This window comes from Cricetulus griseus, chromosome 4 (assembly GCF_003668045.3).
Source record: "Cricetulus griseus strain 17A/GY chromosome 4, alternate assembly CriGri-PICRH-1.0, whole genome shotgun sequence".
Taxonomy (NCBI): domain Eukaryota; kingdom Metazoa; phylum Chordata; class Mammalia; order Rodentia; family Cricetidae; genus Cricetulus; species Cricetulus griseus.
In genome coordinates, this window is record NC_048597.1 from 33,285,161 (window position 1) to 33,312,512 (window position 27,352).

Below are 27,352 nucleotides of genomic sequence, written 5' to 3' on the forward strand. Positions count from 1 at the left end.
GTTGGTGGGGGGCAGGGGAGGAGGGGAGGGAGAGGGAACTGGGATTGATATGTAAAACAATCTTGTTTCTAATTTAAATAAAAAAATTAAAAGAAAAAGCTGTGTGGGTCCGACAGTGGTGACACACACCCTTAATCCCAGCATTTTTGGAGGCAGAGGCAGGCTGATCTCTGTGAGTTCAAGGCTAGCCTGGTCTAAGGTGTGTTCCAGGACAGGCAGGGTTTTTATACAGAGAACCCTTTCTTGAAAAAACAAAACAAATCAATCAATTAGTTGATTTATTAATTTAAATTATTTAATTTAATTTATTAATTAAAAACTGTTTGGGACAGAACATGCCTGTAGTTAATACCAATGTTGAAATGGCAGCTATAGAAAAATCCTGGGGCTTGCTTTTTAGCTAGTCTAACCAATCTGTGAACTTCCACATGCATATGAGCACATATATAAGCTTATTCCTCCCCCCCAAACACAGGTATGAACACAAATGCACAAATATTTCCTTCTTGGTAAGGGAATGAAAAATAAAGACAATTTGCTTTTTTCCCACAATTGTATTGCTTTGAAATCCACCAGGACAGGAATGTGGGATGCTGACTCACTTTCTCAGAATCATACATTTACCTGTATAAGGCTGCATATGAACCAAGCCTGTCTTGTCTTGCTTGTTGATGCATGACCCAAGACCATGCCCACTCTCGTGATGGACTTCTACCAGTGACCTCCAGGGACCTTTGGGGCAAACTGCATCTGTGGGAACAGAGAGTTAAAGCTGATTATTGAGGGTTCAGCTCCCCTCAGTATCTGGGTATGTAAAAAACTAATCCAGGAATTCAGGAATATCTTAGGAAAAGTTCTTAACTATAAAATAGTTGGACCTTTTTTGTTTCTTTTTAATCTGAGGGGAAAAATAAAGAACAAATGATTTCTGTTGGCAACTTTCTCTAATTCATCTGGAAAAAAAATCCTCTCTGAATAATCTCTCCTGCTCTCCTCCCAAAAGCTCTGTTTAACAGTTTCCTTCTAATTAGTGCCACATTTTTCTCTCTCTGCCTTTGGACTGCGGCCCTGCTGCTTCTACCTTTTGCTCTCTGCCTCCCTCCATTGCTGCCCTCTGCTCTCTCACTCTCTTCTGCTGCCTTCCCTTCTTTGCTCTCTCTCTTTCTCACAGACACACTCTGGAATTCATAATCCAACCACAAAGAAGGCTCAAACATCCGAAATCTTTGAGCTCTAGACAGAGGACACTTCAGGAAGGAGCTGTGAGATACAGCAGTCTGGGAGAAGAGTGTGCAAGATGTGTGCATACTACACACATGTGTGAAATTCCCTCCTACTAGGACCAACTTCTAGCTCCCACATTGCAACAAGGTTACAGATTTCTCAATGGTAACTTAAAAGATAGGATAGTTACTCAGTGTGTGTGTGTGTGTGTGTGTGTGTGTGTGTGTGTGTGTGTGTGTGTGTGTGTGTGTAGTCTAGACAAAAAACAAACTGAGCTTGGAGTAGAGAAAAGAGAAAGCTTGCATGTAGCAAAAGGGGATCTCTTTTCATCTCCCCTATTGCTCTCAGTAGTTGTAAAGGTCCCCAAAATATTGTATCTATGGTGCCATTACACAGCCATTTGGATTATCTAAGTGGTATTGTGGTCAAATTTCATTGCAAAAGTGAGTAAGTTTAGGACCCTTCAGGTCAGGTGCCAGGTGTAGAGGTTGGAGGTTTCTAAGAGGCATCAAGGAGAGAATGAGAGGGTTAGGAGGACACCATTCCCATGATGAGACAGGAGAAGGAAAATTCCACTGCTGACTATACTCCTGGATGTCTCCAGGTCTCAGAGAGAACAGTTGTTCATTGGATCATCACCACACTCAGCATAGTGCATGATGTGAAATTCCCAAAGAATAAATAAAAATGTGTTAAAAACAATGGTCATTGTTTGGTTTACCTTCAAAAATATTTTAGTTTTTAGAAACTTTTTTTAACAAAATAAAATATAATGGTAAAACAAAATATAATGGTAAAACAAAAATTATCACATTGGAGAAGGCAAGCTAACAGAAATGAAAGAGCCCCAAAATATGGCACTAAAATCAAAGACCTACTAATTCACACACACAAGAATCTCATAAAAACACAAAACTTAAATCTATAATACATAAGCAGAGTTACTGGTTCAGACCTGTGTTGGTTCTGTGCTTATAGCCTCACACAGTGCCTGCAGATATAATGTATTCAATAAGTTACCTTTATTTTATACTTGCAACATTGATGACTAAATACTGTGTTTTAAATCAATCCACTAATTTCCTGCCTCATCAATTATTTGAACATGGCATCACTATCTTGAACTCATGCTATCAACATAGCAATATTTCCTGCCAGTTTTATGTTCTTTTAATCACAGGAATAAAAAGAATCAGTAATAACAGCAGAAAATTTTTTGTTAATTATTATATTTAATAAATGGAATGCCACTACAGGAAAAATAAAGTCCTTAGGAATTTCATCATAAAGAGCATCGTGCGTGACTGCGTGTGTACATGCGTGCGTGCGTGCGTGCGTGCGTGCGCGCGCGCGCGTGTGTGTGTGTGTGTGTGTTGAGGGGGGGTTAACAAACCAGGCTGTCTGGATTCTAGAACCCCACTAGGGTGAGAGGGAAGCGGGATCTCATCACATCTTATGTGTGACTCCACCGAGCCCTTACGTTTTAGGATGCCTTCCAGTTCTGCTTAGCATTCCTATGTCTGGAGACTATCACAGGTTTGCCTCTCAGTCATTTGCTAGCATGGAGAGACAGATTGTCACCCATCTGTGTCAGCTAAGCCAGAGGTCCAGGGGCAGAGGTTTAGCTGCTTTATAGATATTTAACCAAAGCCTTTCTGTCACAGATTCAGCCTTCTTCTGGCTTTTATTATAGGGTCTTGCTGGCTCCTGTTAGGGCAGCACTGCCTTGCAATTTCTGCATGTGGCGGGGCATTGGTTAGAACAGCAGTGTTTAAGATGTGGTCTTGGAATCTCTGGGGTCTGGAAAGTCAAAAAAATTTATAGTAATAGTAAACCACTTTTCATTCATTTAAGTTTTATTTTCCTATGAGTATACTAGGGAACATGACATGCGCTATCACCACAGATGGAACGCAGAAGTACAGGTGAGACTCTAGCTTGCTTCTGTTAAAGAAGGTATTTGAAACCTCTGCTCTGGTACAGTCCCCACCAGCCTGCAAGCAGGTGAGAGACTTGCCTCCAGCCTTTCCACCTCCTCTTCCATGGAGTTCCTTGAGTTCCAAGGGGAGGAATTTGATGGAGAAATTCCACTTCCAGGTGTGTTTAAATGTCCGCCCCTCTCTATATTATGTCTGGCTGTGGGACTCTGTATGTGTTCCCATCTGCTACAGGAGGTAGCTTCTCTGATGAAGGCTGAATAAGGCATTGTTATATGGGTATAATATAATAACACTAAGAGTCATTTTATTATTGTTACTATTTTTTTACATAAATAGTATTTGCTTTTATACATATATCAGGGCTATTTGGTCTCTGGTTCTGGCCATTTAAGCAGGTTTGGGTATGAGTTCCAAATTGTGGAATGGATCTTAGGACAAACTAGACATTGACTGGTTACTCTCACAAGCTTTGTGCAAATTAATGGTTAATTATTAAATGCAAAAGGTTGAGCCCTCAACAACAGAAAGGAGGAATCTGTATAAACAAGAGTTTCCTTTTATCTTTGGTATGGATTTTATTTTTAAGATTTAAGATTTTCTTTGTCTGGGTGATAGAAATGTGAGTGTTTGGTAAAGGATTTCTGTTAACTAGCTGTTGTCAAGAGGAGCCAAAATGAAATGCTGACTTACAGTGGTTTCAAAGATGAGATGACAGAGCAGAAGAAAATTATACACAAAACATTGAAACATTGAAGTCTACTAGTACAAACTTCATAAAATAACATTGTCTTGCAATATCAAGTATGTTAGTGTGATTGTTAATAGCATGGGAAAAATGAATATATATATATATATATATATATATATATATATATATATATATAATTGCCTGTGGGAATTTAAATTTGAAAGCTTATTTTGAGTGAAAGTTCTGTTGTAGAATGAAGCCAGGTTATTTGGGAGACAATGACAATGTTCCATTTCCAATTTTGATGTTTACTTCGAACAGGTTTCCTAAAAGGAGCTTATCAACACAGATGAAAAGCATTGGGACCCAGATAATTCACACACTTTCAATATGTCACCTTTTAGACTAATTTTTGGTCAACCAGAAAACAAAATGTCATTTTGAACTGTGAATATCCAATTAGCAGCATATTAAGAATGATTAAGAAACAGGATTGCCACTAACAGGATGAATAGATCTTATGAGTTGCTATAGATACAAATGGACAACAATTTTCCTAGCATTACAGAAAAATTAACTTTATCAAATCATGAGGAAATGTCAGAAAACTCAGGTCAAAATATTTTAGAAGATATGTGAACTATATGTATATAAACATGTATAGTATGTATTTATAATATTATATGTAAATATGGCTTGTATTATAGGTATGTAGTTTAACTTATGGATCTTAACAAATTAATCAAATTGGATATTAAAACTCTGAACTGAAAAAAATCTTAGTTGGGTTTAATTAACATTTATTAATCAAACACATATCAGAATTACAAAAAAATTTCAGAAAACTCCTGACATGCTAAATGTTAAAGCATTCATGTTCAGAAAACATGATATGCAGAAATAGGTTAATTCATTACAACTCAGTATTTCATGTAATTTAATCAGTTTGATGCCTGTGAATCAATGAATGTTAGTAGTTATAGCTAACAACAATAGATATTTGCAGTGGAAGTGTAACCCTAAGTTAGCCGCAGGGGCTCCACAAAGCTCTTCTGGTTATGGCTATTGCTATTGGTTGTTCTCCAGAACTGCATAGATAGAAACACCAGGTTGCCGAACAAAGGGAAACCATGCTGGAAGTGTTTTTGTTTGGTTGATTTTTTTTTTTTTTAATTTTTGTTCCCAGCCATCTAACTTTCATAGTGACAGAATTTTCTATACAGGTATCTAGTGTCAAAAAGCTTGCAAAAATAGCCTTTCTGAGATTTGACCCTTCCATGCTATAATACCAAGTTTCCAAATAAGATGTATCTCCTAGTAGAGTAGTGGCTGGCCTGTGATTAGGTCAGCAAACAGCTGATTGGGACTGAGGCTCATTGTGTTAAAGGGAATTCATCCCTAGTAGTGTGGATCTATTCAAAGGCCCATGGGTGGTCATAGAAAACTGTTTCATTTTGTGTGAGTTTAGAAAAGGGCATTTGCAGCTTTAAATCTCTTTTCCAAAGGAAATGGTCCTTATTTTCTAATGTTGCTTACTAATCCCTTCTTCATGGTTCTTTTCATCACATTTATTACTTCTTTATTTCTCAGACTGTAAATGAAAGGGTTTAATAGAGGAATTATTACAGTGTAAAAAATAGCTACAGGTATATCTTTATCTCCTTCATTGAATGAATGTGGTTGAACATACATGTAGAGAAGAGACCCATAGAATATTGACACAGACAGAAAGTGGGATGCACAAGTTGATAAGGTTTTGCCTCTACCATCTTTAGATTTCATGGTGAATATAGTGAAAAGGATATACAAATAAGATACCAGGACTACAGTAATGGTAAAGGTTTGAATTAAACCAGCAAAGATGAGTATCATCAATTCATTGAGATAAGGGTCAACACAGGAGAGTCTATATAATGGGAGGAAATCACAAAAAAAGTGTTTGATTACATGAGACCTACAGAAAGTTAACCTGAACAAGAATCCTATGTGAATCATGGAATGCAGGTTTCCTGCTATGTAAGCTCCTGCGGTCATCTGAAGGCAGAGCTTCTTGGACATCATGGTGTGGTACTGCAGTGGGTTGCATATGGCCACATAGCGGTCATAGGCCATTGCTGCCAGGAGGAAGCAGTCTGCAGTTTCAGCAAGACAGAGAAGATAGAACTGTGCCATGCATTCATAGAGAGAAATCCTTCTGTCCACAGAAAAGAAGTTCTGTAGCATCTTGGGAGTGATGGCACAGGAGCAGCAGGAATCCATGAGAGCCAGGTTGCCCAGAAAGATGTACATGGGTGTATGGAGACGGCGCTCCATGTAGATCAAGACCACCAGCCCGAGATTCCCCACCATGGTGACCAGATAGATAACAAAGAACACCAGGAACAGGAGGGTGTTTAGGTCTGGGTGATCTGAGAATCCTACCAGGATGAATTCATTTGTCACAGAGTAGTTATTCTCAGCCATCTCGGCTTGTTTGTGGCCACTGCAATTACAAAGATATAAAATTATAATTCTGAGAATATAATTTTCTCTTTATGTTTTCTTAGTATAAGAGGGAAGTTTCTTCTTTCACCTACTGTTGTCTCTGGAATGCAGCTAGCTATGCTTCTTGAGAGTAATTAATCACATGCAGTGTTAGTATCTGTGATCTCCAAGTTTAACTCAATTTTACAATAATACTTTTATTAATATAAAACCTAATTTTTAATTTGGAATAGGTTTTCCTTTATGAATTTATGCAATTAAATATCATAAAATTTATGGCACACACATTTGATTTATTACTCCAAAATAATTTTGATGTCAGATTTGGTAAAGAGCATTGAAATAAATTTAGAATAAAATTTTCTATAAATGTGTTTTATTTAACTAAAACTTTTAATATATCCATCAGGAATAAGAAATGGTATTGCAAATATACTGTCAATATATTAAATTTACTATTATGAATTACATAAAGTTTACTAAGGACTAATGAATGTATAGTTATCTGTAAATAAAATTACCTAAACGTTAAAGAAATGAATTTTTTGTAAACACTGAATTGTCTATGCCATTGTTTCCTTTGAGCATTTGAAATATTTAAAACCTTCCTCTGCTTTGTATGGGTCATTTGCATATTATGTTAATTACAATTGTACCTGATTCTCTTGTCCACCACTGAGCTATTTTTCCCAGTATTTTAATTTTTAAAAAGAACCCTGAGTTTTAAGACAATCTCATTGGTATCCCTTCTTTCCTTGAAGACTCTGTGAAGCTCAGGTAAACTTTCAATTTTCTACCTTCATGCTTTGGTTTCCTAAGTAACAATGATTATTGACATGAACTAGAAGTATTACCTAATTTTACAAATTCTTGTGTATAATCTACATTGCTTTAATTTCTATTTGTATTTTGATACTTTTACTATTTGAAAGCATTTTGAGCTTAGGTGTATACTACTTCTGTGAAACATGTTATTGAATGTTTGAGGAAAGATAGGATTATTTACATTCCCAACTTCATCCTGATGACCTGGCATGGGTGATTTTCTTTTAGTATCCTAATGGGACTTTTATCGGTTCTTTGTTTCTGCATAGTCTCTAATGTGAGGAAGTATCTACAAAGTAAATCTTGATGTCACTATCTTATCAAAAATGTTACCTTAAAGTTTTATCTTGATTTTCTAAAACATGTGCAAAATTTTAGTCTTCGTGGGAAGCACAAAAGTTCACCCTGCTTGCAAAAGGTACAAAAAGCTGGAATATGAAATAGAATAGAATATAAAAGGTTTGTCAGTATAAGGCCATCTGTTCAAGTCCACCTTGGAAAGCTATAAGAGATATTTAAATACTATGTGAAAAGGCATCTTTAATATTAATTTTAAAATACTTGAAGTAATTAGCTATGAGTAAGTGTGTAAAAAATTTTTTCTCCTTCAGGTCACCTTGTCATTTGAAGGAGGTAGGCTGGTGGGAAAGCAGGGAGGCTATACAGTTAAGGTTTCAGCCAAGGGTAGGCTTTGATGGAGGGTTTCTGAGGTGGGCATAGTCACATAGGAGCTCTTCCCGATCTACAATGTCTAAGGAGGCGATGATTATGAAGAAGGAAAGCCACCAATTCCATGCAGTTTGCAGTTTGGTATTCCAGTTCCCTTGTTTACAGAGACTTGAGTCAGGGTTGTAGGGGACAGTGTAAGCCACACGTGCTAGAAGATGTCTACATGTCTGCCTGACCATGCCCTGGAGTGGCTTACACTGTCCCTTACACAGGGTGGGCAGTCAGACTGGAGGAGGGCCAAGAAGAAACATTCTTCTGCCCTAGTCTCTTGAAACTTCACTCATTCAGTATAGAATTTTGAATCCAAATTTGATTTTGCCTTAGAATGCTACTAACTCTCAGTGCTTAAATGATTCACTAGGACATGTTGACTGACAGATTGAATTATATACCTCTATGGCCAAAGTGATTTTGTTTTCCAGTAATCAAAACACTGAAAGAAGATAATAGAAATTAATCCCAACACTCGGGAGGCAGAGGCAGGCGGATTTCTGTGAATTCGAGGCCGGCCTGGTCTCCAGAGCAAGTGCCAGGATAGGCTCCAAAGCTACACAGAGAAAACCTGTCTCGAAAAACCAAAAAAAAAAAAAAAAGAAATTCAGTATGTTCAAAAATATTTTATATGACATGTCTGAGTCATTATTGAAAATTACTTTAACATGGGCCTGAATTACTTAAGTGATTCATTTGCTATCTTATCTATATGTTTTGGCATTGTACCTTATTAATCATAAAATGAGGTGGATTGCAGTATTGTACTTCAACTTAGTTCCACGTATCTTTGAATTTTGAGATGGCTACATGACCAAGAAAGGAGTCAATATTTAGGAGAAATTATACTCATTTAAAAATTAGGAAAGCAGACATTTGCCATGCAGATATTTAAGGTTAAAAGTTAGAATAGTTGTCTTACCTGGATTTCACTGAGGAGCATGTTCTGAAAGAGCATATTAGCCCTATAGTCAAGGTCTCAGAATTTAAGAATACTTATGTACCTTGATCTCACAACAAATGAGATGGAAGAAATGAAGATCATTGGCTACCCACAGGATATAATAATTATGTACCTTGTACTGCAAACTTAAAGCCTTCTGTCAAATCCTGAGGGGATTTTTCAGCACTGACATCAGTATTTTTCTGTAGAGAATTTAAGTCCTAACAAAAATGAACCCTATGAAATTAATTAAGACTGCCCAATAAGAACATGGTCTTTACTAAAGTGAGCTTGAAGATTATCTTGTTAGTTTGAGTGTAACTGACCTAACTCTTAAAATTCTCCTCAACTTGGTGCATATAATCTAACATATAGGATAGGAAATAGTCTGGAGGATACTTTAATAGAGGATGTAAAATTAATGTCAGTTATGAAAATAATTAGCACTGGACAGAATAAATGGCTCAGCAACAAAAGTGTTGCCTATTTATGAGGATCTGAGTTCAAATCCCCAGAACCCACATTTAAAAGGTGGGTGTGCCCTCAGGAACTTGTAATTATAGCATTGTGGGGAGGAATGGAGACAGAAGGATAGCTAGAAATTGCTGGACATCAGCATAGCTCCAGGTTAGGTGACAGAGTTTGTCTCAAGCACATACAATGGAGAGTGACAGAACAGGACAGCCAATGTCCTTGGCTGTCCTGTGTGTGCAAATATGTGTTCACACAAAGAATTAATAGAAATTTTGTTGAAGTGGACAATGGTTGTGAAGATGGTTGAAGTGGAAAACATTCTTGACAAAGAGGTGTAAAGATCTGAGCTCAGATGCCAATATCCATTTAAAAAGCTGTGTGGGCCTGACAATGGTGGCATATACCTTTAATCCCAGCATTTTTGGAGGCAGAGGCAGGCTGGTATCTGTGAGTTTGAGGGTAGCCTGGTCTAAGGTGTGAGTTCCAGGACTCACAGTGCTGTTATACAGAGAACCCTTTCTTGAACAAACAAGAAAAAATCAATCAATTAGTTGATCGATTCATGAATTAATTAAAATTAATTTATTAATTAAAAACTGTTTGGGACAGAACATGCCTGTAGTTATTACCATTTTTGTGATGGCAGCTATAGATGGTTGCTTTTTAGCTAGTCTAGCCAATATGTGAGCTTCCACATGCATATATGAACCTCTGTAAGTCATATGAACCTCAAGCAAACACAGGTATGAACACAAATGAACAAATATTTCCTTCTTGGTAAGGGAATGAAAAGTAAAGACACTTAGGTTTTTTTTTTTTTCACAAGTGTGTCACTTTGAAATCCACCAGGTCAGGGATGTGGGATACTGATTCACTTCTCTTTCTCAAAATTATACATTTATCTGTATAAGGCTGCATATGAACCTAGCCTGTCTTGTCTTGTTGATGCATGACCCAAGACCATGCCCACTCTTGTGATGGACTTCTACCAGTGATCTCCAGGGACCTATGGAGCAAACTGCATGTGTGGGAATGGGGAGTTATAACTAAATATTGAGGGTTCAGCTCCCAGTCAGTATCAGGGTACATAAAAAATCCAGGAATTTGTTAATACCTCAGGAAAACATTATTATTTATGTAATAGTTGGAATTTTTTAATCTGAGGGGAAAAATAAAGAACAGATGATTTCTGCCGGAAACTTTCTTTTTATTTCATCTGGAAAAATCCTCTTTGAATAATCTCTCTTGCTCCCCTTCCAAATGCTCTGTTCAACAGTTTCTCCCTAATTAGTTCTATATCTTTCTCTCTCTGCCTCTGGGCTGCGGCCCTGCTGCCTCGGCCCTTCACTCTCTGCCTCCCTCCATTGCTGCCCTTTGCTCTCTCACTCTCTTCTGCAGCCTTCCCTTCTTTGCTCTCTCTCTTTCTCACACACACACTCTGGAATTCATAAGCTAACAAAGAAGAAGGCTCAAACATAAGAAATCTTTGAGCCATAGACACCGACAGAGGACACTTCAGGAAGGAGCTGTGAGATGCACCCGTCTGGGAGAAGAGTGTGCAAGATGTGTGCATACTATAGCTGGCATACTCCTCTTCCTCCCCTCCGACTAGGACCAACTTCTAGCTCCCACATTGCAACAAGGTTACAGATTTCTCAATGGTAACTTAAAAGATGAGATAGTTACTCAGTGTGTGTGTGTGTGTGTGTGTGTGTGTGTGTGTGTGTGTGTGTGTGTGTGTGAAGTCTAGACAAAAAACAAACAGGGCTTAGAATGGAGAAAGGAGAAAGCTTGCATGTACAGAAAGGGAATCTCTTGGATCTCTTTTCATTTCCCCTATCACTCACAGTAGTTGTAAAGGTCCCCAAAATATTGCATCTATGGTGCCATTACACAGCCATTTGGATTATCTAAGGGGTATTGCGGCCAAATTTCATTGCAAAGGTGAATAAGTTTAGGGCACTTCAGGTCAGGTGCCAGGAGTAGAGGTTGGGGTTTCTAAGAGGCATCAAGGAAGAATGAGAGGGTTAGGAGGACACCGTTCCCATGATGAGACTGGAGAAGGAAAATTCCACTGCTGACTATACTCCTGGATGTCTCCAGGTCTCAGGGAGGACAGAGTGAGGACCAAGTTGTTCATTGGATCATCACCACACTCAACATAGTGCATGATGTGAAATTCTCAAAGAAGCAATAAAAAAATTGTGTTAAAACAATGGCCATTGTTTGGTTCTCTTTCAAAAATCATTTCATTTTTTAACAAAATAAAATATAATGGTAAAACAAAATTATCCCATTGACGTTGGAGAAGGCAAACAAACAAAGTAAAAGAGGCCCAAATATGGCACTAAAATAAAAAACCTAGTTATTCACATACACAGGGATCTCTTAAAAGTAGGAAAGTTAAAGCTATAATACATAAGCAGAGTAACAGGTTCAGACCTGTGTTGATCCTGTGCTTGAGGCATCTAGGAGGTCATATGAATGTTGGTCAGTTGATTCCCAGGGCTTTTCTCTCCCGGTGTCCTCCATGGCCTCTGAGTCTTACACTCTTTCCATCTCCTCTTCCAAGGAGTTCCCTGAGCTTCAAGAGGAGGAATTTGATGGAGAAATTCCATTTACAGGTGTGTTCCAATGTCTGTCCATCTCTGTATTTTGTCTGGCTGTGGGTCTCTGTATGCATTTCCATCTGCTGAGAAGGAGGCGTCTCTGATAAAGGCTGAATAAGTAATCCGTATATGGGTATAACATAGTATGAATAAGAGTCATGCTATTATTGTTACTATTTTTTATATAAATAGTATTTGGTTTCATACTATGTATCAGTGTTACCTGGTCTCTGGTTCTGGCAGGTTTGGGTATGAGTTCTGAATTGTGGAATGGATCTTAGGACAAATCAGACACTGGCTGGTGGCTCCCACAAGCTTTGTGAAAATTAATGGTTAATTATTAAATGCAAAATGTTGAGTCCTCTGAAAATAGCACCCCCTGCTCCCCTACAAACACATGCACAAATTCCCAGAAGTTATGCAATAGAAATTTATGGCTTTGTGATTGAAGTAGTTAGACTAGTCTCAAAACTTAGCTACATGCAAGCTCTAAAATCAGACTCCCATTGGTTTTGATACATTCATAGAAGGAGAAAGTCAATTGGCTCATGATTATCTGGATCTCTAGAAGAAAATGAAACAAAACAACAGGGCAGAAACAGTTTTCTCCTCCACAGAATCATCAACTCTCCTCCAAGGAAGCAATATCCTTAATGCTAGAAAACATTCAAAAGCTGAAACTGAAAAAAAGAGGGACATGAAACATACTTGAAAAAACACAGTCCCTCAACAACAGAAAGGAGGAATCTGTATAAACAAGAGTTTCCTTTTAAACAGAGACCCTGCAACCAGGGAGGAGGAAGTGAAACACAGACATGGAGACTTCAGCTGGGCTGCTGTGTGTCCCATGCTGTAATCCTGGGAATTCTTCATTTACTCCAGATCTTCTGTCTATACAATGTGATATCAATATCTGAAAACAATGAAGAGATGAATCTGCAAAAAAGGGGAACATTTGAGAGGGAAATAAGCAAATTATACAATTAAAATCGAGCCTCTAAACTCTTCAAGGGGTATAGGAAATTCTTAAGATATTCCCAGGGAAGGAAAAAGGCCATATGAGCTGTTTAGAAGGAAAATTCAATGGCATAGTGAAACTTCTTAAGAGGTGGTGAACTAATGGGAGTGACTGCAGTTACCTGTCAAAGCTATTCCTGTAAATTGGAATTGGCCATGGAAGAAATATGCCATTCATTTACTGTAGTCTGGGTATATGAATCCACTCATAAGAATAGAATATAGAAGAGAAAAAAGTGCACTGTGGTGTAGAACCAAATGCAAGCCAGCTGATTTCTTCTACTATGAAGAGTTATGAGCCACGTTGATGATATTTACGGTTGATATACAGTGAATAAAATGGTAGTTTACTTCATGCTGTTCCAACCCTCAAACCTGTAATGAAATCATCAGAAAAATACACTTGATGAGTGTATGCCCATTTCTTATAAAAATTTTCAAGGCCACAAAAATATTTTTAATGTGTAAAGGTGTAGTGTCTCTCAAAAGCCACCATCTGAAGACCTGGTTTTCAATTTCTGGTGATGTGATGAGACTGCTGAACATTTCCGAGGCCCAGTGAGAGGAAGGGAGAGCATTGCAAATGGCCTTGAAAGGAACATTGAGTTTCCCGGAGTCATCTCTTCTCCCTCTGTTCCCTGGCTCCCACAAAAGAAACTTTCTAATATATAATTTATCCATGATGCATTGCATCATGACTCCACTAAAGCAAACTGGGTTAGCTGACTATGGGTTAGAAAAAAATAACTTTGTTTATCTTTGGTATAGTTTTTATTTTTAAGATTTAAGATTTTATTTGTCTGAGTGATAGAAATGTGAGTGTTTGGTAAGGGACATCTGATAACTAGTTGTTGTCAAGAGGAGCCAAAATGAAACACTGAGTTACAGTGGTTTCAATGGTGAGATCACAGATCAGAAGAACTTTATACACAAAGCTTTGAAATTCACGAGTACAAACTTCATAACATAACATTGTCTTGCAATATCAAATATGTTAGTGTGATTAGTAAGGTGTTAATAGCATGGGAAAATGACTATATATTTTATTATATATTAATTATATATATTATTAAGTTCCCAATATATATAGTCATTGGGAACTTAATTTGAAAGCTTACTTTTAAAACACAAGATTTTGAGTTAAAGTTCTATTTTAGAATGAAGCCTGGTTATCTGGGGGACAATGACAACTTTCCACAGATTTATTAAAATACTCTGATCACCATAGATAAAAAGCTTTGGGATCCAGAGAATTCACACACTTTCAACATGTCATCTTCTAGACTAATTTTTGGTTAGCCAGAAAACAAAATGTTATTTTGGAATGTGAATATCCAATTAAAGCATATTTAAAAAGATTTAAAAACAGCATTGATCTAGGTGTTGGTATCAAATGACTTTAATCCCAGTAACTCAGGATGCAGAGGCAGGCAGATCTCTCTGAGTTTGATACCAGCCTGGTCTACAAGAGCTAGTCCAGGACAGCCTCCAAAGTCACAGAGAAACACTGTACTGTCTGGAAAAAAAAAACAACAACAAAAAGCTTTGCCTCAACAGGATGAATAGAATATAAATGGACAACAATTTTCCTAGCATAACAGAAAAATTAACTTTATCAAATCATGAGTAAGCATCAGAAAATTCAGATAGAAATATTTTAGAAGATATGTGATATATATGTATATATGTTTTTATAATATTATATATATATGGACTGTATTACAATATGTAGTTTAACTTATGGATCTTAACAAATTAAACAAAGTGGATATTAAAATCTGAACTGAAAAATCTTAATTAATTTTAATTAACATTTCTTAATCAAGCACATATCAGAGTTACAAAAAGAAATTCAGATAACTCCTGAGTTGCAAAATGTTGAAGCATTCATGTTCAGAAAACAGTTGTGATATGCAGAAACAGATTAACTCATTACAACTCAGGGTTTCACATAATTTAATTAGTTTGATACCTGTGAGTCAATGAATATTAGTAGTTATAGCTGACTAGTATAGCTATTTGCTGTGGAAGTGTATGCCTAATTTAGCACCAGGGCTCCACCAAGCTATTGCCCTTGGTTGTTCTCCAGAACTGCATAGAGACATCAGGTTGCAGAACACAGGGAAACCTTGCTAAAAGTGTTGGTTTTTTTTTTCTTTTGTTTTGTTCCCAGCCATCTAGCTTTCATAGTGACAGAATTTGATATATAGGTAGTTAGTGTCAAAAATTAGCAAAAATAGCCTATCTGAGATTGACCCTTCCATGCTATATTACCAAGTTGCCAAATAAGATGTATCTCCTAGTATAGTGTGGCAGGGCTGTGATTACAATAGCAAACAGCTGATTGGGACTGAGGCTCTTTGTGTTAAAGGCACTTCATCCCTAGTAGTGTGGATCTATTCAAAGGCCCATGGGTGGTCATAGAAAACTTTTTCATTGAGTATGGCTTTAGAAAAGGGCATTTTCAGCTTTGTATCTTTTTTCCAAAGGAGACGGTCCTTGTTTTCTAATGTTGCTGAAAAATCTCTTCATGATTCTTTTCATCACATTTATTACTTCTTTATTTCTCAGACTGTAAATGAAAGGGTTTAATAAAGGAATTATTACAGTGTAAAAAATAGCTACAGGTATATCTTTATCTCCTTCATTGAATGAATGTGGTTGAACATACATGTAGAGAAGAGACCCATAGAATATTGACACAGACAGAAAGTGGGATGCACAAGTTGATAAGGTTTTGCCTCTACCATCTTTAGATTTCATTGTGAATATAGTGAAAAGGACATACAAATAAGATACCAGGACTACAGTAATGGTAAAGACTTGAATTAAACCAGCAAAGATGAGTATCATCAATTCATTGAGATAAGGGTCAACACAGGAGAGTCTATATAATGGGAGGAAATCACAAAAAAAGTGTTTGATTACATGAGACCTACAGAAAGTTAACCTGAACAAGAATCCTATGTGAATCATGGAATGCAGGTTTCCTGCTATGTAAGCTCCTACAGTCATCTGAAGGCAGAGCTTCTTGGACATCATGGTGTGGTACTGCAGTGGGTTGCATATGGCCACATAGCGGTCATAGGCCATTGCTGCCAGGAGGAAGCAGTCTGCAGTTTCAGCAAGACAGAGAAGATAGAACTGTACCATGCATTCATAGAGAGAAATCCTTCTGTCCACAGAAAAGAAGTTCTGTAGCATCTTGGGAGTGATGGCACAGGAGCAGCAGGAATCCATGAGAGCCAGGTTGCCCAGAAAGATGTACATGGGTGTGTGAAGACGGTGCTCCATGTAGATCAAGACCACCAGCCCGAGATTCCCCACCATGGTGACCAGATAGATAACAAAGAACACCAGGAACAGGAGGGTGTTCAGGTCTGGGTGATCTGAGAATCCTACCAGGATGAATTCATTTGTCACAGAGTAGTTATTCTCAGCCATCTCGGCTTATTTATGGCCACTGCAATTACAAAGATATAAAATTATAATTCTGAGAATATAATTTTCTCTTTATGTTTTCTTTGTATTAGAGGAAACTTTCTTCTTTGTTCACCTACTGTTGTCTCTGGAATGCAGCTAGCTATGCTTCTTGAGAGTAATTAATCACATGCAGTGTTAGTAACTGTGATCTCCAAGTTTAACTCAATTTTACAATAATACTTTTATTAATATAAAACCTAATTTTTAATTAGGAAGAGGTTTTCCTTTATGAATTTAGGCAATTACATATCATAAAATTTAGGGCACACACATTTGATTTATTACTCCAAAATAATTTTGATGTCAGATTTGGTAAAGAGCATTGAAATAAATTTAGAATAAAATTTTCTATAAATGTGTTTTATTTAACTAAAATTTTTAATATATCCATCAGGAATAAGAAATGGTATTGCAAATTTATTGTCAATATATTAAATTTACTTTTATGAATTACATAAAGATTACTAAGGAGTAATGAATGTATAGTTATCTGTAAATAAAATTACCTAAACGTTAAAGAAATGAATTTTTTGTAAACACTGAATTGTCTATGCCATTGTTTCCTTTGAGTATTTGAAATATTTAAAACCTTCCTCTGCTTTGTATGGGTCATTTACATATTATGTTAATTACAATTGTACCTGATTCTCTTGTCTACCACTGAGCTATTTTTCCCAGTATTTTAATTTTTAAAAAGAACCCTGAGGTTTAAGACAATCTCATTGGTATCCCTTCTTTCCTTGAAGACTCTGTGAAGCTCAGATAAACTTCCAATTTTCTATCTTCATGCTTTGGTTTCCTAAATAACAGTGATTATTGACATGAACTAGAAGTATTACCTAATTTTACAAATTCTTGTGTATAATCTACATTGCTTTAATTTCTATTTGTATTTTGATACTTTTACTATTTGAAAGCATTTTGAGCTTAGGTGTATACTACTTCTGTGAAACATGTTATTGAATGTTTGAGGAAAGATAGGATTATTTACATTCCCAACTTCATCCTGATGACCTGGCATGGGTGATTTTCTTTTAGTATCCTAATGGGACTTTTATCGGTTCTTTGTTTCTGCATAGTCTCTAATGTGAGGAAGTATCTACAAAGTAAATCTTGATGTCACTATCTTATCAAAAATGTTACCTTAAAGTTTTATCTTGATTTTCTAAAACATGTGCAAAATTTTAGTCTTCGTGGGAAGCACAAAAGTTCACCCTGCTTGCAAAAGGTACAAAAAGCTGGAATATGAAATAGAATAGAATATAAAAGGTTTGTCAGTATAAGGCCATCTGTTCAAGTCCACCTTGGAAAGCTATAAGAGATATTTAAATACTATGTGAAAAGGCATCTTTAATATTAATTTTAAAATACTTGAAGTAATTAGCTATGAGTAAGTGTGTAAAAAATTTTTTCTCCTTCAGGTCACCTTGTCATTTGAAGGAGGTAGGCTGGTGGGAAAGCAGGGAGGCTATACAGTTAAGGTTTCAACCAAGGGTAGGCTTTGATGGAGGGTTTCTGAGGTGGGCATAGTCACATAGGAGCTCTTCCTGAGCTGCAATGTCTAAGGAGGCGATGATTATGAAGAAGGAAAGCCACCAATTCCATGCAGTTTGCAGTTTGGTATTCCAGTTCCCTTGTTTACAGAGACTTGAGTCAGGGTTGTAGGGGACAGTGTAAGCCACACATGCTAGAAGATGTCTACATGTCTGCCTGACCATGCCCTGGAGTGGCTTACACTGTCCCTTACACAGGGTGGGCAGTCAGACTGGAGGAGGGCCAAGAAGAAACATTCTTCTGCCCTAGTCTCTTGAAACTTCACTCATTCAGTATAGAATTTTGAATCCAAATTTGATTTTGCCTTAGAATGCTACTAACTCTCAGTACTTAAATGATTCACTGGGACATGTTGACTGACAGATTGAATTATATACCTCTATGGCCAAAGTGATTTTGTTTTCCAGTAATCAAAACACTGAAAGAAGATAATAGAAATTAATCCCAACACTTGGGAGGCAGAGGCAGGCGGATTTCTGTGAATTCGAGGCCGGCCTGGTCTCCAGAGCAAGTGCCAGGATAGGCTCCAAAGCTACACAGAGAAAACCTGTCTCGAAAAACCAAAAAAAAAAAAAAAAGAAATTCAGTATGTTCAAAAATATCTTATATGACATGTCTGAGTCATTATTGAAAATTACTTTAACATGGGCCTGAATTATTTAAGTGATTCATTTGCTATCTTATCTATATGTTTTGGCTTTGTACCTTATTAATCATAAAGTGAGGTGGATTGTAGTATTGTACTTCAACTTAGTTCCACATATCTTTGAATTTTGAGATGGCTACATGACCAAGAAAGGAGTCAATATTTAGGAGAAATTATACTCATTTAAAAATTAGGAAAGCAGACATTTGCCATGCAGATATTTAAGGTTAAAAGTTAGAATAGTTGTCTTACCTGGATTTCACTGAGGAGCATGTTCTGAAAGAGCATATTAGCCCTATAGTCAAGGTCTCAGAATTTAAGAATACTTATGTACCTTGATCTCACAACAACTGAGATGGAAGAAATGAAGATCATTGGCTACCCACAGGATATAATAGGTATGTACCTTGTACTGCAAATTTAAAGCCTTCTGTCAAATCCTGAGGGGATTTTTCAGCACTGACATCAGTATTTTTCTGTAGAGAATTTAAGTCCTAACAAAAATGAACCCTATGAAATTAATTAAGACTGCCCAATAAGAACATGGTCTTTACTAAAGTGAGCTTGAAGATTATCTTGCTAGTTTGAGTGTAACTGACCTAACTCTTAAAATTCTCCTCAACTTGGTGCATATAATCTAACATATAGGATAGGAAATAGTCTGGAGGATACTTTAATAGAGGATGTAAAATTAATGTCAGTTATGAAAATAATTAGCACTGGACAGAATAAATGGCTCAGCAACAAAAGTGTTGCCTATTTATGAGGATCTGAGTTCAAATCCCCAGAACCCACATTTAAAAGGAGGGTGTGCCCTCAGGAACTTGTAATTATAGCATTGTGGGGAGGAATGGAGACAGAAGGATAGCTAGAAATTGCTGGACATCAGCATAGCTCCAGGTTAGGTGACAGAGTTTGTCTCAAGCACATACAATGGAGAGTGACAGAACAGGACAGCCAATGTCCTTGGCTGTCCTGTGTGTGCAAATATGTGTTCACACAAAGAATTAATAGAAATTTTGTTGAAGTGGACAATGGTTGTGAAGATGGTTGAAGTGGAAAACATTCTTGACAAAGAGGTGTAAAGATCTGAGCTCAGATGCCAATATCCATTTAAAAAGCTGTGTGGGCCTGACAATGGTGGCATATACCTTTAATCCCAGCATTTTTGGAGGCAGAGGCAGGCTGGTATCTGTGAGTTTGAGGGTAGCCTGGTCTAAGGTGTGAGTTCCAGGACTCACAGTGCTGTTATACAGAGAACCCTTTCTTGAACAAACAAGAAAAAAATCAATCAATTAGTTGATCGATTCATGAATTAATTAAAATTAATTTATTAATTAAAAACTGTTTGGGACAGAACATGCCTGTAGTTATTACCAGTTTTGTGATGGCAGCTATAGATGGTTGCTTTTTAGCTAGTCTAGCCAATATGTGAGCTTCCACATGCATGTATGAACCTCTGTAAGTCATATGAACCTCAAGCAAACACAGGTATGAACACAAATGAACAAATATTTCCTTCTTGGTAAGGGAATGAAAAGTAAAGACACTTAGTTTTTTTTTTTTCACAAGTGTGTCACTTTGAAATCCACCAGGTCAGGGATGTGGGATGCTGACTCACTTCTCTTTCTCAAAATTATACATTTATCTGTATAAGGCTGCATATGAACCTAGCCTGTCTTGTCTTGCTTGTTGATACATGACCCAAGACCATGCCCACTCTTGTGATGGACTTCTACCAGTGACCTCCAGGGACCTTTGGATCAAACTGCATCTGTGGGAATGGGGAGTTATAACTAAATATTGAGGGTTCAGCTCCCAGTCAGTATCAGGGTACATAAAAAAATCCAGGAATTTGTTAATACCTCAGGAAACGTTCTTATCGATGTAATTGTTGGACTTTTTTTAATCTGAGGGGAAAAATAAAGAACAGATAATTTCTGCCTGAAACTTTCTTTTTATTTCATCTGGAAAAATCCTCTTTGAATAATCTCTCTTGCTCCCCTTCCAAATGCTCTGTTCAACAGTTTCTCCCTAATTAGTTCTACATCTTTCTCTCTCTGCCTCTGGGCTGCGGCCCTGCTGCCTTGGCCCTTCACTCTCTGCCTCCCTCCATTGCTGCCCTCTGCTCTCTCACTCTCTTCTGCAGCCTTCCCTTCTTTGCTCTCTCTCTTTCTCACACACACACTCTGGAATTCATAAGCTAACAACGAAGAAGGCTCAAACATAAGAAATCATTGAGCCATAGACACCGACAGAGGACACTTCAGGAAGGAGCTGTGAGATGCACCCGTCTGGGAGAAGAGTGTGCAAGATGTGTGCATACTATAGCTGGCATACTCCTCTTCCTCCCCTCCGACTAGGACCAACTTCTAGCTCCCACATTGCAACAAGGTTACAGATTTCTCAATGGTAACTTAAAAGATGAGATAGTTACTCAGTGTGTGTGTGTGTGTGTGTGTGTGTGTGTGTGTGTGTGTGTGTGTGTGAAGTCTAGACAAAAAACAAACTGGGCTTAGAATGGAGAAAGGAGAAAGCTTGCATGTACAGAAAGGGAATCTCTTGGATCTCCTTGCATTTCCCCTATCACTCACAGTAGTTGTAAAGGTCCCCAAAATATTGCATCTATGGTGCCATTACACAGCCATTTGGATTATCTAAGGGGTATTGCGGCCAAATTTCATTGCAAAGGTAAATAAGTTTAGGGCACTTCAGGTCAGGTGCCAGGAGTAGAGGTTGGGGGTTTCTAAGAGGCCTCAAGGAAGAATGAGAGGGTTAGGAGGACACCGTTCCCATGATGAGACTGGAGAAGGAAAATTCCACTGTTGACTATACTCCCGGATGTCTCCAGGTCTCAGGGAGGACAGAATGAGGACCAAGTTGTTCATTGGATCATCACCACACTCAACATAGTGCATGACGTGAAATTCTCAAAGAAGCAATAAAAAAAATTGTGTTAAAACAATGGTCATTGTTTGGTTCTCCTTCAAAAATCATTTCATTTTTAACAAAATAAAATATAATGGTAAAACAAAATTATCCCATTGACGTTGGAGAAGGCAAACAAACAAAGTAAAAGAGGCCCAAATATGGCACTAAAATAAAAAACCTAGTTATTCACATACACAGGGATCTCTTAAAAGTAGGAAAGTTAAAGCTATAATACATAAGCAGAGTAACAGGTTCAGACCTGTGTTGATCCTGTGCTTGAGGCATCAGTATCTGGGAGGTCATATGAATGTTGGTCAGTTGATTCCCAGGGCTTTTCTCTCCTGGTGTCCTCCATGGCCTCTGGGTCTTACACTCTTTCCATCTCCTCTTTCAAGGTGTTCCCTGAGCTTCAAGAGGAGGAATTTGATGGAGAAATTCCATTTACAGGTGTTTTCCAATGTCTGTCCATCTCTGTACTTTGTCTGGCTTGGGTCTCTGTATGCATTTCCATCTGCTGAGAAGGAGGCATCTCTGATAAAGGCTGAATAAGGAATCCGTATATGGGTATAACATAGTATGAATAAGAGTCATGTTATTATTGTTACTAATTTTCTTTATATAAATAGTATTTGGTTTCATACTATGTATCAGTGTTACCTGGTCTCTGGTTCTGGCAGGTTTGGGTATGAGTTCTGAATTGTGGAATGGATCTTAGGACAAATCAGACACTGGCTGGTGGCTCCCACAAGCTTTGTGAAAATTAATGGTTAATTATTAAATGCAAAATGTGGAGTCCTCTGAAAATAGCACCCCCTGCTCCCCTACAAACACATGCACAAATTCCCAGAAGTTATGCAATAGAAATTTATGGCTTTGTGATTGAAGTAGTTAGACTAGTCTCAAAACTTAGCTACATGCAAGCTCTAAAATCAGACTCCCATTGGTGTTGATACATTCATAGAAGGAGAAAGTCAATTGGCTCATGATTATCTGGATCTCTAGAAGAAAATGAAACAAAACAACAGGGCAGAAACAGTTTTCTCCTCCACAGAATCATCAACTCTCCTCCAAGGAAGCAATATCCTTAATGCTAGAAAACATTCAAAAGCTGAAACTGAAAAAAAGAGGGACATGAAACATACTTGAAAAAACAGTCCCTCAACAACAGAAAGGAGGAATCTGTATAAACAAGAGTTTCCTTTTAAACAGAGACCCTGCAACCAGGGAGGAGGAAGTGAAACACAGACATGGAGACTTCAGCTGGGCTGCTGTGTGTCCCATGCTGTAATCCTGGGAATTCTTCATTTACTCCAGATCTTCTGTCTATACGATGTGATATCAATATCTGAAAACAATGTAGAGATGAATCTGCAAAAAAGGGGAACATTTGAGAGGGAAATAAGCAAATTATACAATTAAAATGGAGCCTCTAAACTCTTCAAGGTGTATAGGAAAGTCTTAAGATATTCCCAGGGAAGGAAAAAGGCCATATGAGCTGTTTAGAAGGAACATTCAATGGCATAGTGAAACTTCTTAAGAGGTGGTGAACTAATGGGAGTGACTGCAGTTACCTGTCAAAGCTATTCCTGTAAATTGGAATTGGCCATGGAAGAAATATGCCATTCATTTACTGTAGTCTGGGTATATGAATCCACTCATAAGAATAGAATATAGAAGAGAAAAAAGTGCACTGTGGTGTAGAACCAAATGCAAGCCAGCTGATTTCTCCTACTATGAAGAGTTATGAGCCACGTTGATGATATTTACTGTTGATAAATAGTGAATAAAATGGTAGTTTACTTCATGCTGTTCCAACCCTCAAACCTGTAATGAAATCATCAGAAAAATACACTTGATGAGTGTATGCCCATTTCTTATAAAAATTTTCAAGGCCACAAAAATATTTTTAATGTGTAAAGGTGTAGTGTCTCTCAAAAGCCACCATCTGAAGACCTGGTTTTCAATTTCTGGTGATGTGATGAGACTGCTGAACATTTCCGAGGCCCAGTGAGAGGAAGGGAGAGCATTGCAAATGGCCTTGAAAGGAATATTGAGTTTCCCGGAGTCATCTCTTCTCCCTCTGTTCCCTGGCTCCCACAAAAGAAACTTTCTAATATATAATTTATCCATGATGCATTGCATCATGACTCCACTAAAGCAAACTGGGTTAGCTGACTATGGGTTAGAAAAAAATAACTTTGTTTATCTTTGGTATAGTTTTTATTTTTAAGATTTAAGATTTTATTTGTCTGAGTGATAGAAATGTGAGTGTTTGGTAAGGGACATCTGATAACTAGTTGTTGTCAAGAGGAGCCAAAATGAAACACTGAGTTACAGTGGTTTCAATGGTGAGATCACAGATCAGAAGAACTTTATACACAAAGCTTTGAAATTCACGAGTACAAACTTCATAACATAACATTGTCTTGCAATATCAAATATGTTAGTGTGATTAGTAAGGTGTTAATAGCATGGGAAAATGACTATATATTTTATTATATATTAATTATATATATTATTAAGTTCCCAATATATATAGTCATTGGGAACTTAATTTGAAAGCTTACTTTTAAAACACAAGATTTTGAGTTAAAGTTCTATTTTAGAATGAAGCCTGGTTATCTGGGGGACAATGACAACTTTCCACAGATTTATTAAAATACTCTGATCACCATAGATAAAAAGCTTTGGGATCCAGAGAATTCACACACTTTCAACATGTCATCTTCTAGACTAATTTTTGGTTAGCCAGAAAACAAAATGTTATTTTGGAATGTGAATATCCAATTAAAGCATTTTTAGAAAGATTTAAAAACAGCATTGATCTAGGTGTTGATATCAAATGTCTTTAATCCCAGAACTCAGGATGCAGAGGCAGGCAGATCTCTCTGAGTTTGATAACTGCCTGGTCTACAAGAGCTAGTTCCAGGACAGCCTCCAAAGTCACAGAGAAACACTGTACTGTCTGGAAAAAACAACAACAACAAAAAGCTTTGCCTCAACAGGATGAATAGAATATAAATGGACAACAATTTTCCTAGCATAACAGAAAAATTAACTTTATCAAGTCATGAGTAAGCATCAGAAAATTCAGATAGAAATATTTTAGAAGATATGTGATATATATGTATATATATTATGTTTTTATAATATTATATATATATATATGTGGACTGTATTACAATATGTAGTTTAACTTATGGATCTTAACAAATTAAACAAAATGGATATTAAGAATCTGAATTGAAAAATCTTACTTAGTTTTAATTAACATTTCTTAATCAAGCACATATCAGAGTTACAAAAAGAAATTCAGATAACTCCTGAGTTGCAAAATGTTGAAGCATTCATGTTCAGAAAACAGTTGTGATATGCAGAAACCGATTAACTTGTTACAACTCAGGGTTTCACGTAATTTAATTAGTTTGATGCCTGTGAGTCAATGAATATTAGTAGTTATAGCTGACTAGTATAGCTATTTGCTGTGGAAGTGTATGCCTAATTTAGTGCCAGGGGCTCCACCAAGCTATTGCCCTTGGTTGTTCTCCAGAACTGCATAGAGACATCAGGTTGCAGAACACAGGGAAACCTTGCTAAAAGTGTTGGTTTTTTTGTTTGTTTGTTTGTTTTTTGGTTTTTAATTTTGTTTTGTTCCCAGCCATCTAGCTTTCATAGTGACAGAATTTGATATATAGGTAGTTAGTGTCAAAAATTAGCAAAAATAGCCTTTCTGAGATTTGACCCTTCCATGCTATAATACCAAGTTGCCAAATAAGATGTATCTCCTAGTAGAGTAGTGGCTGGCCTGTGATTAGGTCATCAAACAGCTGATTGGGACTGAGGCTCATTGTGTTAAAGGGAATTCATCCCTAGTAGTGTGGATCTATTCAAAGGCCCATGGGTGGTCATAGAAAACATTTTCATTGAGTATGGGTTTAGAAAAGGGCATTTTCAGCTTTGTATCTTTTTTCCAAAGGAGATGGTCCTTGTTTTCTAATGTTGCTGAAAAATCTCTTCATGATTCTTTTCATGACATTTATTACTTCTTTATTTCTCAGACTGTAAATGAAAGGGTTTAATAAAGGAATTACTACAGTGTAAAAGATAGCTACAGGGATATCTTTATCTCCTTCATTGACTGAACTTGGTCGAATATACATGTAGAGAAGAGACCCATAGAATATTGACACAGACAGAAAGTGGGATGCACAAGTTGATAAGGTTTTGCCTCTACCATCTTTAGATTTCATTGTGAATACAGTGAAAAGGATATACAAATAAGATACCAGGACTATAGTAATGGTAAAGGTTTGAATTGAACCAGAAAAGATGAGTATCATCAATTCATTGAGATAAGGGTCAACACACGAGCGTCTGTATAATGGAAGAACATCACAAAAAAAGTGCTTGATTACATGAGACCTACAGAAAGTTAACCTGAACAAGAATCCTATGTGAATTATGGAGTGCAGGTTTCCTGCTATGTAGGCTCCTACAGTCATCTGAAGGCAGAGCTTCTTGGACATCATGGTGTGGTACTGCAGTGGGTTGCATATGGCCAAATAGCGGTCATAGGCCATTGCTGCCAGGAGGAAGCAGTCTGCAGTTTCAGCAAGACAGAGAAAATAGAACTGTGCCATGCATTCATAGAGAGAAATCCTTCTGTCCACAGAAAAGAAGTTCTGTAGCATCTTGGGAGTGATGGCACAGGAGCAGCAGGAATCCATGAGAGCCAGGTTGCCCAGAAAGATGTACATGGTGTGTGAAGACGGTGCTCCATGTAGATCAAGACCACCAGCCCCAGATTCCCCACCATGGTGACCAGATAGATAACAAAGAACACCAGGAACAGGAGGGTGTTCAGGTCTGGGTGATCTGAGAATCCCACCAGGATGAATTCATTTGTCACAGAGTAGTTATTCTCAGCCATCTCAGCTTGTCCATTGACACTGTAATGACAAAGATATAAAATTGTAATTCTTAGAATATAGTTTTCTCTTTATGCTTTCTTTGTATAAGAGGGAAAATTCCTCAGTGGAAAAAAACAATGGAATCTTGAAATTTGCATGAAAATGGATGGAACTACAAGAAACCATTCTGAGCGAGGTAACCCAATCACAAAAAGACAAACATGATATGTACTCACTCACATGTGGATTTTAGACCTAGAGTAAAGGATTACCAGCCTACAACCCACACTGCCAGAGAGTCAAGTAAACAAAGAGGACCGGAAAAGAGACAAACATTGTCTCCTGGAGAAGGGGAAAGGGTCACCATTCCCTGAGCAAATTGAGAGCTGGGGGAAGAGGAGGGGGGCAAGGAGCTTCGAGAATGAGAAGGGAAGAAGAGGAAGGATGCAGAGGTCATGAGGAAGCAGAAAGGTTGAGTCAGGTGAAGAAGAAAGGATATGTGATAGGTAGGGTTTTAGTTGGGCGGTGATAGGGGAGGATGGGAGGGAGAAGGGAACTGGGATTGTCATGTAAATCAATCCTGTTTCTAATTCAAATAAAAAAAAGATAAAAAAAGATTCACAGAGTATAATGAAATAAACAATTAAAATATTACATAGTAAAAAAGGGGAAATTTCTTCTTTGTTGCTTTTAACTTAAAATTTTTACTGTATTCACCCAGAATAAGGAAGTATTTTTAGAAATATATTCTCAATATATTAAATTCACTTTTGTGAATTGTGCAAAGAATACTAAGGACTGATGAATGTGTAGTTATATTTAAATAGAATAACCCAAAAGTTAGGATGGGATAGGGGGGCAGTGGGGGACAGGGGAGGAGGGAAGGGAGACCAAACTGGGATTG

The 27,352-nt window shown here is 37.3% G+C and overlaps 3 protein-coding genes across 3 annotated transcripts; all 3 read right to left on the reverse strand.

Moving 5' to 3' along the window:
• Nucleotides 1–844: 844 nt before the first annotated feature.
• Nucleotides 845–6,315, reverse strand: LOC100754148 (olfactory receptor 5K1-like). The gene is made up of 2 exons (XM_027413249.1): nucleotides 5,419–6,315; nucleotides 845–898 (listed from the first exon to the last, which is right to left on the reverse strand). The coding sequence occupies exons 1-2, from the start codon at nucleotides 6,313–6,315 to the stop codon at nucleotides 845–847; spliced, it is 951 nt and encodes a 316-aa protein (XP_027269050.1).
• A 9,057-nt stretch (nucleotides 6,316–15,372) lies between these two features.
• On the reverse strand, nucleotides 15,373–16,368 carry LOC113835374 (olfactory receptor 5K1-like). Its single transcript, XM_027413250.1, has one exon. The coding sequence runs from the start codon at nucleotides 16,366–16,368 to the stop codon at nucleotides 15,373–15,375; it is 996 nt and encodes a 331-aa protein (XP_027269051.1).
• Nucleotides 16,369–25,473: 9,105 nt separating this feature from the next.
• LOC100766661 (olfactory receptor 5K1-like) lies at nucleotides 25,474–26,468 on the reverse strand. Its single transcript, XM_027413251.1, is given in 2 exon segments — nucleotides 25,474–26,294; nucleotides 26,297–26,468. Coding segments are annotated over 2 exon segments (993 nt in total).
• Nucleotides 26,469–27,352: the final 884 nt, after the last annotated feature.

Bases quoted from the DNA above. Each gene is read 5' to 3' on its own strand.
- LOC100754148 (XM_027413249.1), bottom strand. From the start codon at position 6,315: ATGGCTGAGAATAACTACTCTGTGACAAATGAATTCATCCTGGTAGGA. The intron at 899-5,418 runs GTGATGAAAAGA...TTTTCCCCTCAG, and splicing joins GAAATAAAGAAGTAATAAAT to ATTAAAAAGAAACAAAAAAG.
- LOC113835374 (XM_027413250.1), bottom strand. From the start codon at position 16,368: ATGGCTGAGAATAACTACTCTGTGACAAATGAATTCATCCTGGTAGGA.